Source organism: Artibeus jamaicensis, unplaced genomic scaffold (genome assembly GCF_021234435.1).
Source record: "Artibeus jamaicensis isolate MK-2021 breed Jamaican fruit bat unplaced genomic scaffold, CSHL_Jam_final scaffold_3151, whole genome shotgun sequence".
In the NCBI taxonomy this organism is placed as follows: Eukaryota; Metazoa; Chordata; class Mammalia; order Chiroptera; family Phyllostomidae; genus Artibeus; species Artibeus jamaicensis.
In genome coordinates, this window is record NW_026522037.1 from 5,628,675 (window position 1) to 5,642,069 (window position 13,395).

The 13,395-nt window shown below is 45.3% G+C and overlaps 1 protein-coding gene across 5 annotated transcripts in view; it reads left to right on the forward strand.

The window, feature by feature from the left end:
- The window catches only part of FBXW11 (F-box and WD repeat domain containing 11), a 98,035-nt gene that overhangs the window by 19,329 nt on the left and 65,311 nt on the right, over nt 1–13,395 (forward strand). For 2 of the 5 annotated variants that reach the window (XM_037127919.2, XM_037127920.2), the window contains exon 2: nt 13,237–13,338. The exons of the other annotated variants lie outside the window; for them this stretch is intronic. In XM_037127919.2, the coding sequence (XP_036983814.1) occupies nt 13,237–13,338 (102 nt within the window). The remainder of the gene's footprint in view (nt 1–13,236; nt 13,339–13,395) is intronic. 5 annotated transcript variants of the gene reach the window in all.

Below are 13,395 nucleotides of genomic sequence, written 5' to 3' on the forward strand. Positions count from 1 at the left end.
TGGGCTCCCTAGGGACCGATGGACCTGCCGGCCGTTCAGTTGTCCTCCTTCGAGAGGTGCCTGACAAATCTTCTGACCCTTAGGAAACACCGAGTTGTCTTTTTCTTACTGAGTTTTTGTACTGATCTTTATACGAATGTGGAAAGTTCCTTGTCAGATACACATATCTCACGCCTGGTCTGTTGCTCGCTTTTCAATGTCCAGACACTTTTTGTTACCAAACAGCGAGTGGGGCCCTGCCGGAGGCCACCACCCTCCAGGCAGAGCCCCAGAGGCAGAAGTTTGGTGGTAAAGGACCGGAGTCTGTGTTCAAAGTCTGCACAGTTTTGGAGTAACAGCCTTCCACAGGCATTCGTCACTTCAGCCTATCAGTTAAGGCTAAACTCTTTGACATCTGAGTTCTTCTAGTCTTCCCCCGTTAGTTTTTATCTTCTTTCCAGACAGTTGGTTTACAGACTGAAACAACATAAGATACAAGAGCTACACAGCTTCGGAAGAAGCGGCAGGCTTCTGCCTCAGCCCTTCCCTTGTAGAACACCCGAGAAGAATGACCCTGCCACCCCTGCGGGGCCAGCCTGGCCCTGGGCTGTGCCTGGAGTTTGTCCTCCCATCCCCAGCACTGTCCTTGGGAAACAGCAGGCGGCTGCAGCACGATCATCCAGGTGCCCTTGAGGGAGAAGAGCCTGAAAGCCAGTCTCTGCCCTCTTGTGTTTTAAATCTTTTAGCCCATAATTCCATGCGCTCTAGAGGGGGCCCAGCCTCAGCCAGTCCCATCCTGGATCGTCTCCATCACCTCAGGCGGCTCCGCCCCCAGTGAGCTCATCAATCTCTGTATCATTTTGATGGACAGAATGTCTTCATACTGATGAAGTCTTATTAATCAGTACTTTCCTAGTTAATTTTTTGTGTCCTATTTTTTTGTGCTTACGAGGTCTAGAAGACACTATTTTCTCCTAGAAGCTTTACTTTACCGTTTGAAAATAATCGTTTTTTATGGGTGAGATAAGGATCAAGATTATTTTCCCCTCGTGGTTATCCAGTTAGCCTAGTGCTATTATTTACACGTACAAATTAAAAATTATGGAAAAATTGCTAAATAGGACATTTACATTTCCTTTTTACTTTTTACAGAAGTAATTCATGTTTGTTATAGGAAGATTGAAAATAAAAATAATGTAAATAAGAAACAAAAAGAATAAGTTTCCCTAGCGACTTAATGTTCAGTATACTTCCCTTTCTTCATACACATGTTTTTATGTGTGTTTCATATGTACTTGTTGTGGTTTTTTTTTTACCTATAGTTGTTTTGCAAACTGCTTTTAAAACACCAGTATTTGTAACATCTTTCTAAGCCATTATGTATTTCTTTGTAATGTTTTGGTAGGATGTCTAATATGATGAGTGTGTAAGTGGCTAACTCGTTAAACTCCTCCTTTAGTAGACATTTAAGTCATGTGACTCACAGTGTACAGCTGGGTTGCTCCTTCTTGCAGTTTAGTCTGAGTGCATCCGTGGGGTGCGTTCTGGGAGGTGGAGTGGTTGGGTTGGAGGGCGTGTGCTTTTGAAGAGCATGTGTATTTCATACAAAGATTTCGCCTGCTTTCTGTCACCTGCATGAAGGCGACATGTGGGGCCACGTTCTCGTTATGAGAATGCTTGTTTTTGCCACCTTTATGCCATTTTAGGGTATCAGTAGTTTTTAAATCCCAATTTGGCTAAACAAATGAAAAAACAGTCTAATTACTAGTGGTGTTTGGCCCATTTCTCTTATGCTTGTGGTTATTTGTCTTTCTTTTGTGAAAAAAGGGAAATGTTGAGCTGAGCTGTGGTTCTGCTTTACTGATCCTGTGTCCAGGTGCTTTGGGGAGTGTGGTGGAAGGAAGTCCCCCCGCCCCGGGCAAGGAACTTCCGAGTTTGCTGTGGCCGGCCCGGGGCCGTCCTTCTGTGATTGAAGTGGTCACTTCTGCCAGAGGCCAGCTGCAGAAGCATCAGCTTCTCTCAGCACACCATGCAGGTGGCGGAAGCCCTGCTGCGGCTGGACCCTGGCTCCCCGCGCCCGTGGGGGAGTGCTTCAGGCCCAGGCCTGGTCGGCCTCTCTGGCTGACGCAGGGGCACTCACTCCGCCTGGCCTCTGCTGCTTCTTTCGAGCCGGGAGGCGAGGGTCTGCTGGGAATCCTCCCGCTTTGCAGGGCGGCTGTTCTTTGTCCACATGCGCGAGCCCAGTTTCCTCCAGAAGGGCCCTCGCGGGTTCCAGGGCCAGTGTAGACGGCCCTGGTTTTGGTGCTCTGTTGGTTGTTTCAGTTGCACCACTCAGAAACCCAGCCTTGCCGCCGCCGTCCTCCTCCCGAGTCTCGTTAATTTTTGCTCTTTTTCATCCTAGCCTTTTGCTCTCCACTCTCAGTCATCCACACCCCCCAGCCCAGCCCCCCGCAACTTTCCTCCAATGCATCACATTCGGTCTTGACCTAACAAGCATGGTCATTACTTGATATTGGGGTGGCTTCACTTTCTCCTCCTTTCTTGCCCAGTTAACCTCTGCTTGTCCTTCAGAGCTGAGCTCAAGTGTGAATTCCTCAGGGGTTGTGTCTGGGCCCCCCAAGTTCCCCCACAGGTTAGATTCCTTTGTTATATTCTTATAGCACTCAGTTCATTTTCCCAGCTGTTAATGTGATTCTAATTGATAAATGTATTGTGTAATCCCTTATTAGAAGGTAATCCCCGTGGGGACAAAGATGGTGTCTGTCGTGTCTGATTCAGCTTGTAGCGAGTTCTCAGCATCTAGCACAGTAAGTACGTGCCTCACAGTTGCCCAGTTGAATGAGGGAGAAAATTTGGGAGGGCAGATGAGAATTACCATCTTGTCTCAGAAGTCTGTCTGTGCTTGTAAAGTGATACATTCACTTCTTAAACTCTTGGTACTGCTTCTCAGTATCATCTCTTAATTTTAAAATGACTTGAGTCAGAAAATTAAGCTTTGGCATCAGACTCCTTTCAGAAGATCAAAAACATCCCTTCTCTCTGCCTCCAAACCAGATTTAGAACCTGTCCAGGTAGTCTTATCTCACTAACCCTCTCACTGTCCTTTGGAAGGAGTCGTCAGCTGCTGTCTTTCTTTTCTTTTCCTCTCCATCTCTCTCCCTTCCCCTCCCTCTCTTCCTCCCTCTCTTCTTCATCAGTGTGGTGGTGGCAGTGATGAATAAGATCGCTGTTCCCGTGAGTGGTGCTTCCTTAAGTCAAGTAAATTTAGTAGATGCTTCGTGTGATCTCCTTCTCTTGGAAATTCACTTGACAATTGTCATTTTAATAATGTGTTTCCCAGCATTTCCCAAAACTTTCTGACCCCAGAATTGCTCTGCTCCTTTATTTTGGTCCCAGGCCCACGCAGTCTGAGAGCTGTTTTCTTTGGTGTCTGTGCGTTTCATCCCAACTCCTTTTAAGAGTCCTCTGCACCCTGCCAGAGCAAGGAGGAGGGAGGGAGCCAGCGCTCGGCGGTGCCAGGTCCGCATCCAGTCCTTCTAACCTTCTCCCTGCCCTCGAACGGCAGGCTTATCTTCCGCATTTTAACGTGTAAAGAAATGGAGACTGGAGAGGGGATTATTTTTTTGCTCAAGGTCACACAGTTATTTTGTCTGTCTCTTGTACTCTGTCCCTGCCTCTTCAAAGGCCTCGTGCACTTTCTTATCCCTGCCTGGGGGATTATTTCTTCTGATTGTTTTAGAGGCTGCTCCTCAGGCTGTCACCTTAGTTTGAGGAGTGTCAGGTGGCAACTTGGGCTCAGGAGCAGCAGGGTCACCAGGGTCGAGGCGGGCAGCGGCAGATTCTCAGTATTTGGGGTGACTGAGAAGAGAAGGACAACCAAAGCGTTCCCTGTCCCGTCCACACTGCTCCTGTGAGCCCGCATCGGTCCTTCCCTCCCTCGTTCCAGCCGGCACGCATGCCCCGGAGCCCCAGTCTTTTCTCCTGGCATACGGTGTCGTTGTGGGGGTTGTAGGTGGGCTCCGCACAATCACGTACTTAAAGAGCGAGTACACATTTCAGAGTGAGCGGCGTTTGTAACATGGTCGAGGGCCTGTTTAAATGCTGTGAGGTTGGAACCCAGGGGGACTCTGGAGCAGGACCGGCTCTCCTGCTGCAGGTGCTGGTCCGAGTTCTTAATGCAGCAGAAGTTCTGGGAGTCTGGTGTTGATTTTTAAAATACTGTTAGTTGAGCTTAATTTTAACACTTTCGAAACCAGTGAAAATCTTTAAAAGATTTTGTACTTTTTAGGGAATTTAGTCATCTTACTCCCTTGAGTGAGCCAGGAAATAATACAGCTTTATTTCCTGAGACAGTTTTTAATGCAGAAAATTTAGTGTTGAGAACTCTTGTGTTATCTGTTGAAACATTTAGTATACTGACATGTTCAGTAAATTTTTGAGTGAATGAGCAGTTTAAAATGATAAAGTTTAAAATAGGAAGGTGTGATCTCACTCTAATTGAGTCAAACCCATAGAGAGTAGATATAATAATATTCCTCAAGTCATTTTCCTGAAAATGATCTCTCTTCCTAGAAAAAAATGAGAATTTTTTCACCATGTGGCAGAAGAAAAGTTGTCACTGTATTCTAATGCTCCTTTTAAAACCTGGTAAATTTTGTACTCCCTTAATGAAAGTGGGGTGCGGCTTTGGCTCGGTGCGTCGGTCAGAGCATGTGCAGACAGACACCTCCAGAATTTCTCCGATTACATCCTTTTGGCTCCTGAGAATGGGTTGAAGGGTAGGAAGGGGTGCGGCCGGCACCTTTGCTGGAATGAATGGTACGGGAAGGGAAGTGGGAGCAACTGGGGGGCCGGGGGCCCTGGATGGGTGATGAGAGCGGGTGTCTCCTAGTTCTCAGATGGCGTCTGGAAAACGAGAAGCATTTTTGGTTGCCTCCTGGAAGTCCTCTCAGGTGCAGTGTGGCACGGACTAGGGAATGTCAGGTATTTAGAAGGTGCAGGCTCCTTAGACACAACGCCATTACTTAAGAGCTTTCTGGGTAGGTACTCTCGGGTAGCTATCTAGAAGCCACAGGCATTGAAATGAGTTTGGGGTAGTATCTTTGTCACTCCAGGGTGTCACCAGACTTTATACAGCATTGAAAGAAAATGGCTTTGAATCAAGGGGCAAGGCGCCGTGACCAGATCCCCCAGTAACAGTGTGGAAATACTGGTCACTATCTCAGAGGTGGCCCCAAGGAGGGAGGGTGGAGAAGCCTGGGTACTGAATTGTCAATTTTGTGCTGGCTGCATCTGAAAAAAAATTACGGTGGACAAATGAATCAATAAAAATCACTTGTATTTAATTCTGGATTTTTTGTGTGTATTTTTTTAATTAAATAAAAATGGGACTATAATATGTCTTGATTTGTAGCCTTTATTAATGTTTCTGGAACGTTCCCGGGGTAGTGTAACTCTCTTTTTACGTACTGGAACTTCCTCCGGGTCAGTAAATATACTAAGCCATGCTTTTTATTTGGTGGACACATAATACTCTGTCTTCTGGATAATTTATGTTACCAGTCCCTGTTGCTCTTACGACAGTGATAGGATAAACATCTTCCTAGCTATATTTTTTGGCTGTATCTGTTTTTCTCTTAGTCTAGTCTTCTACATGAAATTGCCGAGTCAAGCGAAGCTCATGTTTTTCAAGTCTTGAGTCTGTATTGAGAAGGTGCATGCGTGAGCTTGCCCTAATTCCACCTCAGTCAGCAGTGTGGGTGAGTGACAAGGAGATGAAATTTGAAAATACACCAGAGGAAATTGCTGCTGCTTCGGAGCGTTTAATGTCAAGCAAAGGGATTGACAGGCAGTGCAGTGCAGAGAGGAGGGCAGGGGTGTGGACTCAGGTGGGATTGCAGATCTGCCACCTTTGACCTCTGGCACCTTAAGGACATCTGTGGTCTGCAGTTGCCTCCTTTGTAAACTGCGGTGCCTGTCCGGCCAGAGGTGGTGGTGGGACACCCGATGAGATCACCGTGGCTGGGCAGTGTGTGGCACCTAGGGGGCACTTGGAAAAGGTCGGTTTGTGTCCCCTCCCTTTTTGTAAAGTTTCATTTAGGTTTATCATTTTCATTGAAAATGAGGTTAAACTTAGAGTGAAGAGGTCTCCCCTAGTCCTGGACTGCAGTTCTAATTGGGCCACAGATGTTACCTGACAAAGGCCCAGATGTACTTAATCGAACTGTTGTTTAATTCTCTCCAGTCTCAGGATTTGTGGGTCTTGGATAAATCCCACTGGGATTGGGTCTGAGCTGATCTGATCGGGAGCTTGCTGGGGGAGCTGTTCCTTCTTGGCAGCTGAACCTCAGACTGGTCCTGGGACAACTGAGGAGCTTTGTCTCGACGCTAGAAATAGATTATTTTGTTACATTCTGTTCTCTGCCACATTTCTTAGAATAGAGACTCCACTTCTCCCCTGATACATCTAAATTCTTCCCCTCTCCAGCTTCTAACCTGGTGACATTTTTGGTTCACGGATGGTAGTCATGAAACGGACAAGGATTTCATTTCCGCCCTTTTGGAATTACTCATGAATGGACCCTTATTATTTTGATCTTTCCTGCCATTTCTGAGGGCTACTAGGTAAAATATTCTGCTAGTATCAAGTGTTTTAACACATCTAAATTATAAGTGTTTAAGGTGAACTCAATTTTTGGGGAAAGAATTTGCTTTTATTTAAGTTGTTGTTAGTATTTATGACTTACAACAGCTTATATAATTAGTTATATAATTAAACAAAATAAGCATCACATAATAAAATTACACAAGGTAGTATTGAAATGTCCCTACAAGTACCAGATGCTCCTTTGACAAAAATCAGGTAATATGGATGAGTGAAAATTTTAAAAGGAAAATTACCCTTTATCTTCTACCAAAAATATAAGCCTCTGCAAAGATTTCATTTTTTAACATTTGGGATCTGGTATCTTATCTTAGATAACCATTCAAGATGAGATGATTGTGTGGACATTGAAAGTTTTGTTTTGCTTTAAATATAGAGTTTAAGGAAAGTTTGGGCTCTGCCTTTGAGTTCTGATTTCACTACTGCTTGGCTGTGTTTGAGTTCTTAAAACTTGGCAGATAGCAGACTCCAGTTTTCTTCATTCTTAGTCTTTTTTTTTTTTTCTGTCTCCTTCCACTGCTTCCTGCTCCCCACGCCCTTTCTTCCCATAGCATAAATGTCCTATGTGTATTGTCTCCAAATATGTCATTCTACAATACAGTCACTAAGAATTAAAGTGTATTTCCTTTCTTAGTTACATGTCACATGGTTACTGTCAAATGCTGTTACAATAAAATACCATGGTAAGAAGAGAAAGTTGTTTTTACATTGAAACAGAGGGCCACTGTTCAGTTCCTTAACAGGCCTTGGAAAATGCTTTTAAATTGTGAATTAACTTTTATCCTACAACTCAATCAGTTTTTAAAACAAGACAGCCATTTTGGTGAGAGTTAGCTATTTCTTACAGGTTGCCATCAAACATTTAAAGACCAGAAGCCCACGTTCTGAATCTTTTTAAAGCTCTGTGTCCCTATTTTCAGTACGGCTACTGCTGCTTCTTGAAGAGCGAGTCTGGGAATTCAGACACAACAGGGTAGTCCCTGACGTGGATGAACTCGAACACTTGCTTCGTGTGCTTTGCGGTGAGGACGGCCCCAGCAGAAACCGAAGGGGTGTTCTGCAGCTTTCACACCTGGGTTTGGGGGCCCGGGGCTGTGACATCTCCTGCCTGATTCTGCAGGACGAATCCCCACTCCCAGGCAGAGTCCCGTGGAGAGGGTGTTAGCGCCCAGTGGGACCCTTTATTCATCCCCTCTGTGTTGGGTCTCCCCCATTTTGCTGGCACAGCATCTTTGTTTTATATCTGATCAGTAGGCACTGTAGAAGTGTTACTGGAAAAAGAAACCTAGACTGAGCATATAAATTGCCTTTGGACGTGAGCTTCCAAAGGTAAGTGCCGGCACTCCTGCCTGCCCTTGGCCCAGCTGGAAGAAACCTGCCTTGGCTGTTGGACATGGCTGAGAGACTGACTGCTCCCACCGCGCCTCGCTCAGGCTGCCGGGGGCCATTCCTCTGCTCAGAGCAGTTTAATAGTGGTCTCATCTTTGCGTCTAGCGGTGGTTTGAATGTGTGAGTTTTTGGTGTCTCACTTGAAGGAATTAAAAGGTTCAAAAGACTTTATTTCACAATATCTATAAAAATGGTTTTGTACTGCTTACTCCCTCATTTTATCATTGCTATTTAGCAGACTTCTTTTCTCTCTGCCTTGCATGTGGCAGGTGTTCCCTGTGTGTCCTAGGAAACACAGCATCTTTCTTTGGTGCTGGCTTGACTTGGCAAGGTTTTGGCTTGATAGTAAGCTCTATTCCCTGCCTCTTAGCCAAAGAACCTCGCCTCCACCCTTGCCAGGGTGTGCAGGACCTCCTCCTTCCCTTCAGTGGGTAGTGTTCAAACAGCACATCTGCTGAATTGCAGGGGAGACGTCTTGTACACCTAATGAAATCTCCCCTTTAAATACCTTAGCAATGCTGAATACCGTGTGCGGCCTTGAATAGGTTGTGCCATCTCTCAGCTCTTTGGCTTTGCGTATGCTGTGTATTCTGCCTGGAGGGTCTTGCTCGTCTCTTGCTCATCCTTCATGGCTTAGTTCAGGCACCCTCCTCCTTTGGGTGGTTGAGTCTGTGTGCGTGCACGCCTGTGTGTGTGTGTGTGTGTGTGTATGTGTGTGTGTGTTTACACTGCGCATTCTCGAGATTCCCTCCAGGGAGCTAGACGAGACAGAGAGTGGAGAGACTGTCTTACATTTCTGTCTGCAGATAGCTAGAAGGTCAGGTAAATTTTTTGTGGAAGGAATAGCATTTAAGCCATTCAGTTTGGTTGTCTCAGGCATTGATGACGGGAGTTAGATGAGGCTGGTGCTGACGGATTCTGTGGGAGGTGGTTTAAATTAAAATACGGGAGTAATGGAAAGAAAACCTATAATAAGACGTATTTATAAATCAGAATGATAGGAGAGACAATTTATATAAAATACTTATTTGGTTAACTTTTAAGAGAATTGCCTCTTTGAGAAGGAATCAGGGCAGAATGCTCAGAACAATTCCATCCAGGAACAGACACCAAAGTTAGCTTTTGTGAGTTCTTCCTCAAGCCAGCCAATCAGAAGACGAGTCGCCTGCAACCAATTTTGCCTTTTGACTTGTGGTTCCTATGGCGATATGAAGAGAGCCTAGGGTATTCCTCTCCTACCTCTTTTAATAATTTTCTGCTCTTGAAAAATGCCCAAAGCTGTTACTCTTGTCTGTACTGACTCCCAGCGTTTCTCAGCGTGGCGGCCCTGATCTTGAACTTCGGTTATACAGTGGGTATGACAAAGTTAATGAGCTGCTAGTTTCCTTAGCTAATGTTGTAATCTTTGGCTATAGAACCTACAAATATAATCAGTCTGATTGGGTGTTTGCTGTTAGGTGAACCTGTGTGAATCATTTCCTGTGCTCTGTAAACAGTCCAAAGTCAGAATAGCGGTCATTACAAGGAGCTAAATGTGCGGTTAGGACCAGCAGTTCCTGGGGGTTTCTGCCCATGGAAGGGCTGCCTGCCGTGTCTCCGTTGTGATCTCCCTGCGTTCTTCTTGAGCCCAAAGCCGAAGTCTCAGAGGGAAAGAGGCTTAGCTTGTGTTCTCAGCTTAATAAGTAGGTCAAGCAGTATTTGTTAAAATTGGTAAATACCCAGGGTGTCAGGGTAAGTTCTTCAGACACATTGAACAATGAGATAGTGTTCTAGAAGTTTAAATATAGACGACTTAAAATTTACCTGTGAAAGAAAGAGAGACAATAGTCTACATTGTGAATATGGCCAGTACGAAGAACCTTTACGCTATTCAGTTAAAGAATTATGGGTAATAGTTATTACACAGTAGTCAACATGGGTTTCCAACTAGTTCCCTGAATGTAAAATTGGGAGCTTCACGGATCAGTTGCTGCTGGGGTCCTAGTTGCGTTTTGATGCCCTTAGGTGATAAATGTGAAGCTTTTATTTTTACCTGTTATTTTCGAATGCAGTCTGCTTTCTCCTGGCCTGTTAGACCTGCGCCTTGGACGAGCTGCCCTCCTGGCCTTGTTTAGACTCCCAGCGTCGCCTCAGGTGTGAGCAGACAGGTGTATTTCCCAGAGTGGCATTTTCTGTTGAAAAGCCTGTTTTGAGTGCCGTGGCTGGGCCCTTGGCGTCCAGGTGCCGGGACCTTCTGTAAACGCTGGCGCCCTCTGCCCCTCGGCGTTTTCCACGGAGGGCACAGTGATAAATCCTTGGAGATTAGACCCTCAGAAGGGCCCTTAAACTTCTTTTCCTGAATATAGATGTTCAATACCAAGCTTTTAAAAATGGTTAATACGGGTATATTTTTGGACAACATTTTTATTTACCACTGAAGGGAAGAAAGAGCAAGCAAGCAAAGATGGGTGGGATAGGAGAGCGAGCCAGACCCACTGTCTTGAGTTGGCGTGAAAACCAGGAAGTGCAGAGCTGGGTGTGCAGCAGCGTCCGCATGGCCCTGCCGGGGGGCGGGGGGCGCGGCGCAGGCACACCACGCGTCTCTCTGGTTCTCCTTCAGCCGAGTCCTTAACATTTTTGCTCAGAATGGTTCATATTTTCAAATTAGGTCCTTAGAACTTCCTTAAGTTCTCAGAATTTTCTGTATTTTACTTGCTTCCCAAACTTCTGTAAGTATCGATCCGCTGTTAGATGGTTAGGGAACCTCGGGGAGGTTGTTATTTTTCTTTGGACTTTATCGTCCTCACTTCTAAAATCAGAGTCAGGGGCGGAAGTTTGGGCTAAATAGTCTTCCAGTTTTTATAGTCCACGATGCCTTGATTTATTGAGTGTAAAGATCTGTCTTTTTTTATTTTATTTTTAGGCTTTGGATCCCATTTATTAGCAGAATCTAGTCAGGGTGCAGTTTCATGCCTTCGTGGTTTTTAGCCTCTGAGGCAAATACATAGGAACCTGGCAGAGGGAACCTGAACCTGATTGTTTTTACTGAATAAATGAAAATTGATTTGCAGGTGAACTCTGGTGTTAATTTGGAATTAGTCGATGAACGCATGTGTGTCCCTTAAACTGTTCTTAGATCTGAATGATTCTATGACTCGGAGAATTGCAAAGATCCAAAAGAGATTTAAATTGAACTGCGAGGGTGCTGGGGGTTGGATGAAGTCACGTAATCGGTGTAATCTGTTGTACCTACGTGACGTGTCTGGGCCCTTTCTCTGCCCATCCACCTCTGATACATGCTGATGTAAGTATTCTTTCAAGACGCATTTGCTAGATGCCTCTGGGTAGAGAGAGTTTGTTGTAGAGGGAAGAAAACAAGTTTGCTTAGAGTCAGACAGGATTAACCTCCGGTCCTAATTCTGCTGTCAGTCACTCTTATTCTCCTGCACCGTGGACGAGCTGCCCTTCCAACAAACCAAGCTCTCCTCTCCTGACCCCACAGATTCCCACCCGGTGAAATGGAGTAGTACCTGCCTCAGTGAGGGCTTTGTGAGGGTTTACTGTGTCAGCTCTCTAGCACACGACAAGAGCTTGATAAATGGCAGCTATTTTCATTAGCAAACATTTATTCAGCATCTTCTGTGGCGCTCTCTGAAAGCACTGGGGTGGCCGAATATGTGTGCCCGGAGCGTCCGCTCATAATGGCCACAGTAAGCTTTGGAGTAAAGGTACTCACTGGAAATGTATGGACTTTTCATTGCCCCCCCCCCAAAAAAAAACCCCCAAAACTGCTTAGGCTTTTTTTTCTCATACTCCATTTGATTCCTCTGGTTTTGTGTTGTTTAATTGCTTTTCCGAAATAATCTCAGTATTCTGTAACTCTGTGGGTGGGGCGTAGCTAGGGGTGGCAGGTGCTGGGTGGGGAGCCGGGGCTGTCTGATGCCGACCACAGCAGCCCGGTCTCCACCACAGCTGGCGTGAGCACGGGATTGATTCACCAAACCAGAACGCTCTGGTAGTGAAAATTATGCCGGAGCAGTAAGTGTAAACCTGTACTATCCCAAGAAAATGAGGAGGCTTGACCACAGTGATTACATAACAAGGATAAACAAGTTTATGGGGTTGGGTCGAAGACTTCTGGAATATTTTGGTTAAACCCAAACATCCACCTTTACAGTTTTTTTGCATGACTATTGATTTTGCTGTAGTCAGTCAATTGGCCTTAGATCGGAAAAAGTACTTATGAATAATGCCATGGATAATTAATGGTTTTAAAATACCAGCCTTAATGTGTGTTTATTTTTATATTGTGCTTTTTTCTCTTCCAATTCCCTGAAAACCAGCAAGTTTTTAAAGAGAATGGGAATAGGTCAATGAAACAAGCTTTTAGTTCTTGCTCACCTCCAGTGGACTTCGGTACACAGAGTCCAGAGTGAAGATGGTGTATTCCCAATGTTTCCTCTGGGAAAGCAACAGTGCGGGTGACCCTGCAAATCAGGATGTTTTTAATCAGCTCTTTTTTTATTACTTGTATCTATCAATCTGTCACTCGTCTTTCTTGTTCCTTTTGCTTTGTGTCTCTAGGTTTCCTGTGACTTTATTTAGGGAAGCGCAAAACTGTAACCACATGATACAAATTCAAATGATCAAAGTTTTTACAAAAGAGGCGTCAGTCTCGTGCAGTGAATGTGGGTTTTAATAGCAGACAAACCAAGGTTTGAAATTCTGGCTCTCTGTCTGCTGTGTGTCCTTGAGAATGACTTACCCTCTGAGCCTCAGCTTCCTGTCACTGGCGTGGGGTTTAGAGAACACATTTAACATGCCTGGCACACAGTAGGCAGTGTACTGACGGCAATGATAATTATGTAACCTAGACCAGAAACTCACTTTACGAAGCTGTAGTCACAGCCTTACCGCTAATCTTGTTTTGCACACAAACTTTCACAGTTCCCTTTAGTGGGTTGTCATTTAATCATTCTTTCTCTCCCTCTTGATCCTGTTTGTGTATCCAGAGGATTAGTGGTTGGCAGCAGGAACCTTGGACTAGGACAGAAAGTGGGCCCTCTCCCAAGGTTTCAGTAAGTTGCCTACGACCACCGTCCCTGACCTCCAACCGCCCAGGGCCCGCCCCATGCCCCACTAACATTCAAGTTGCCTGTGTGAAGGAGTGATTTGTTGCGGCCTCTAACTGCTTCTTCTCTTCCTTCCTTTTTGTCATCCTGCAGTGTTCTGTGCCAAGGTCTTTGTGGCTAGGCTGCGCCAACCTGGTAGAGAGCATGTGCGCACTGAGTTGCCTGCAGAGCATGCCCAGTGTCAGATGTCTCCAGGTGCCTCTCTTCTTTCTTGTTGTAAATGTGTTTTTTACGTATGCCATGAACATTTGT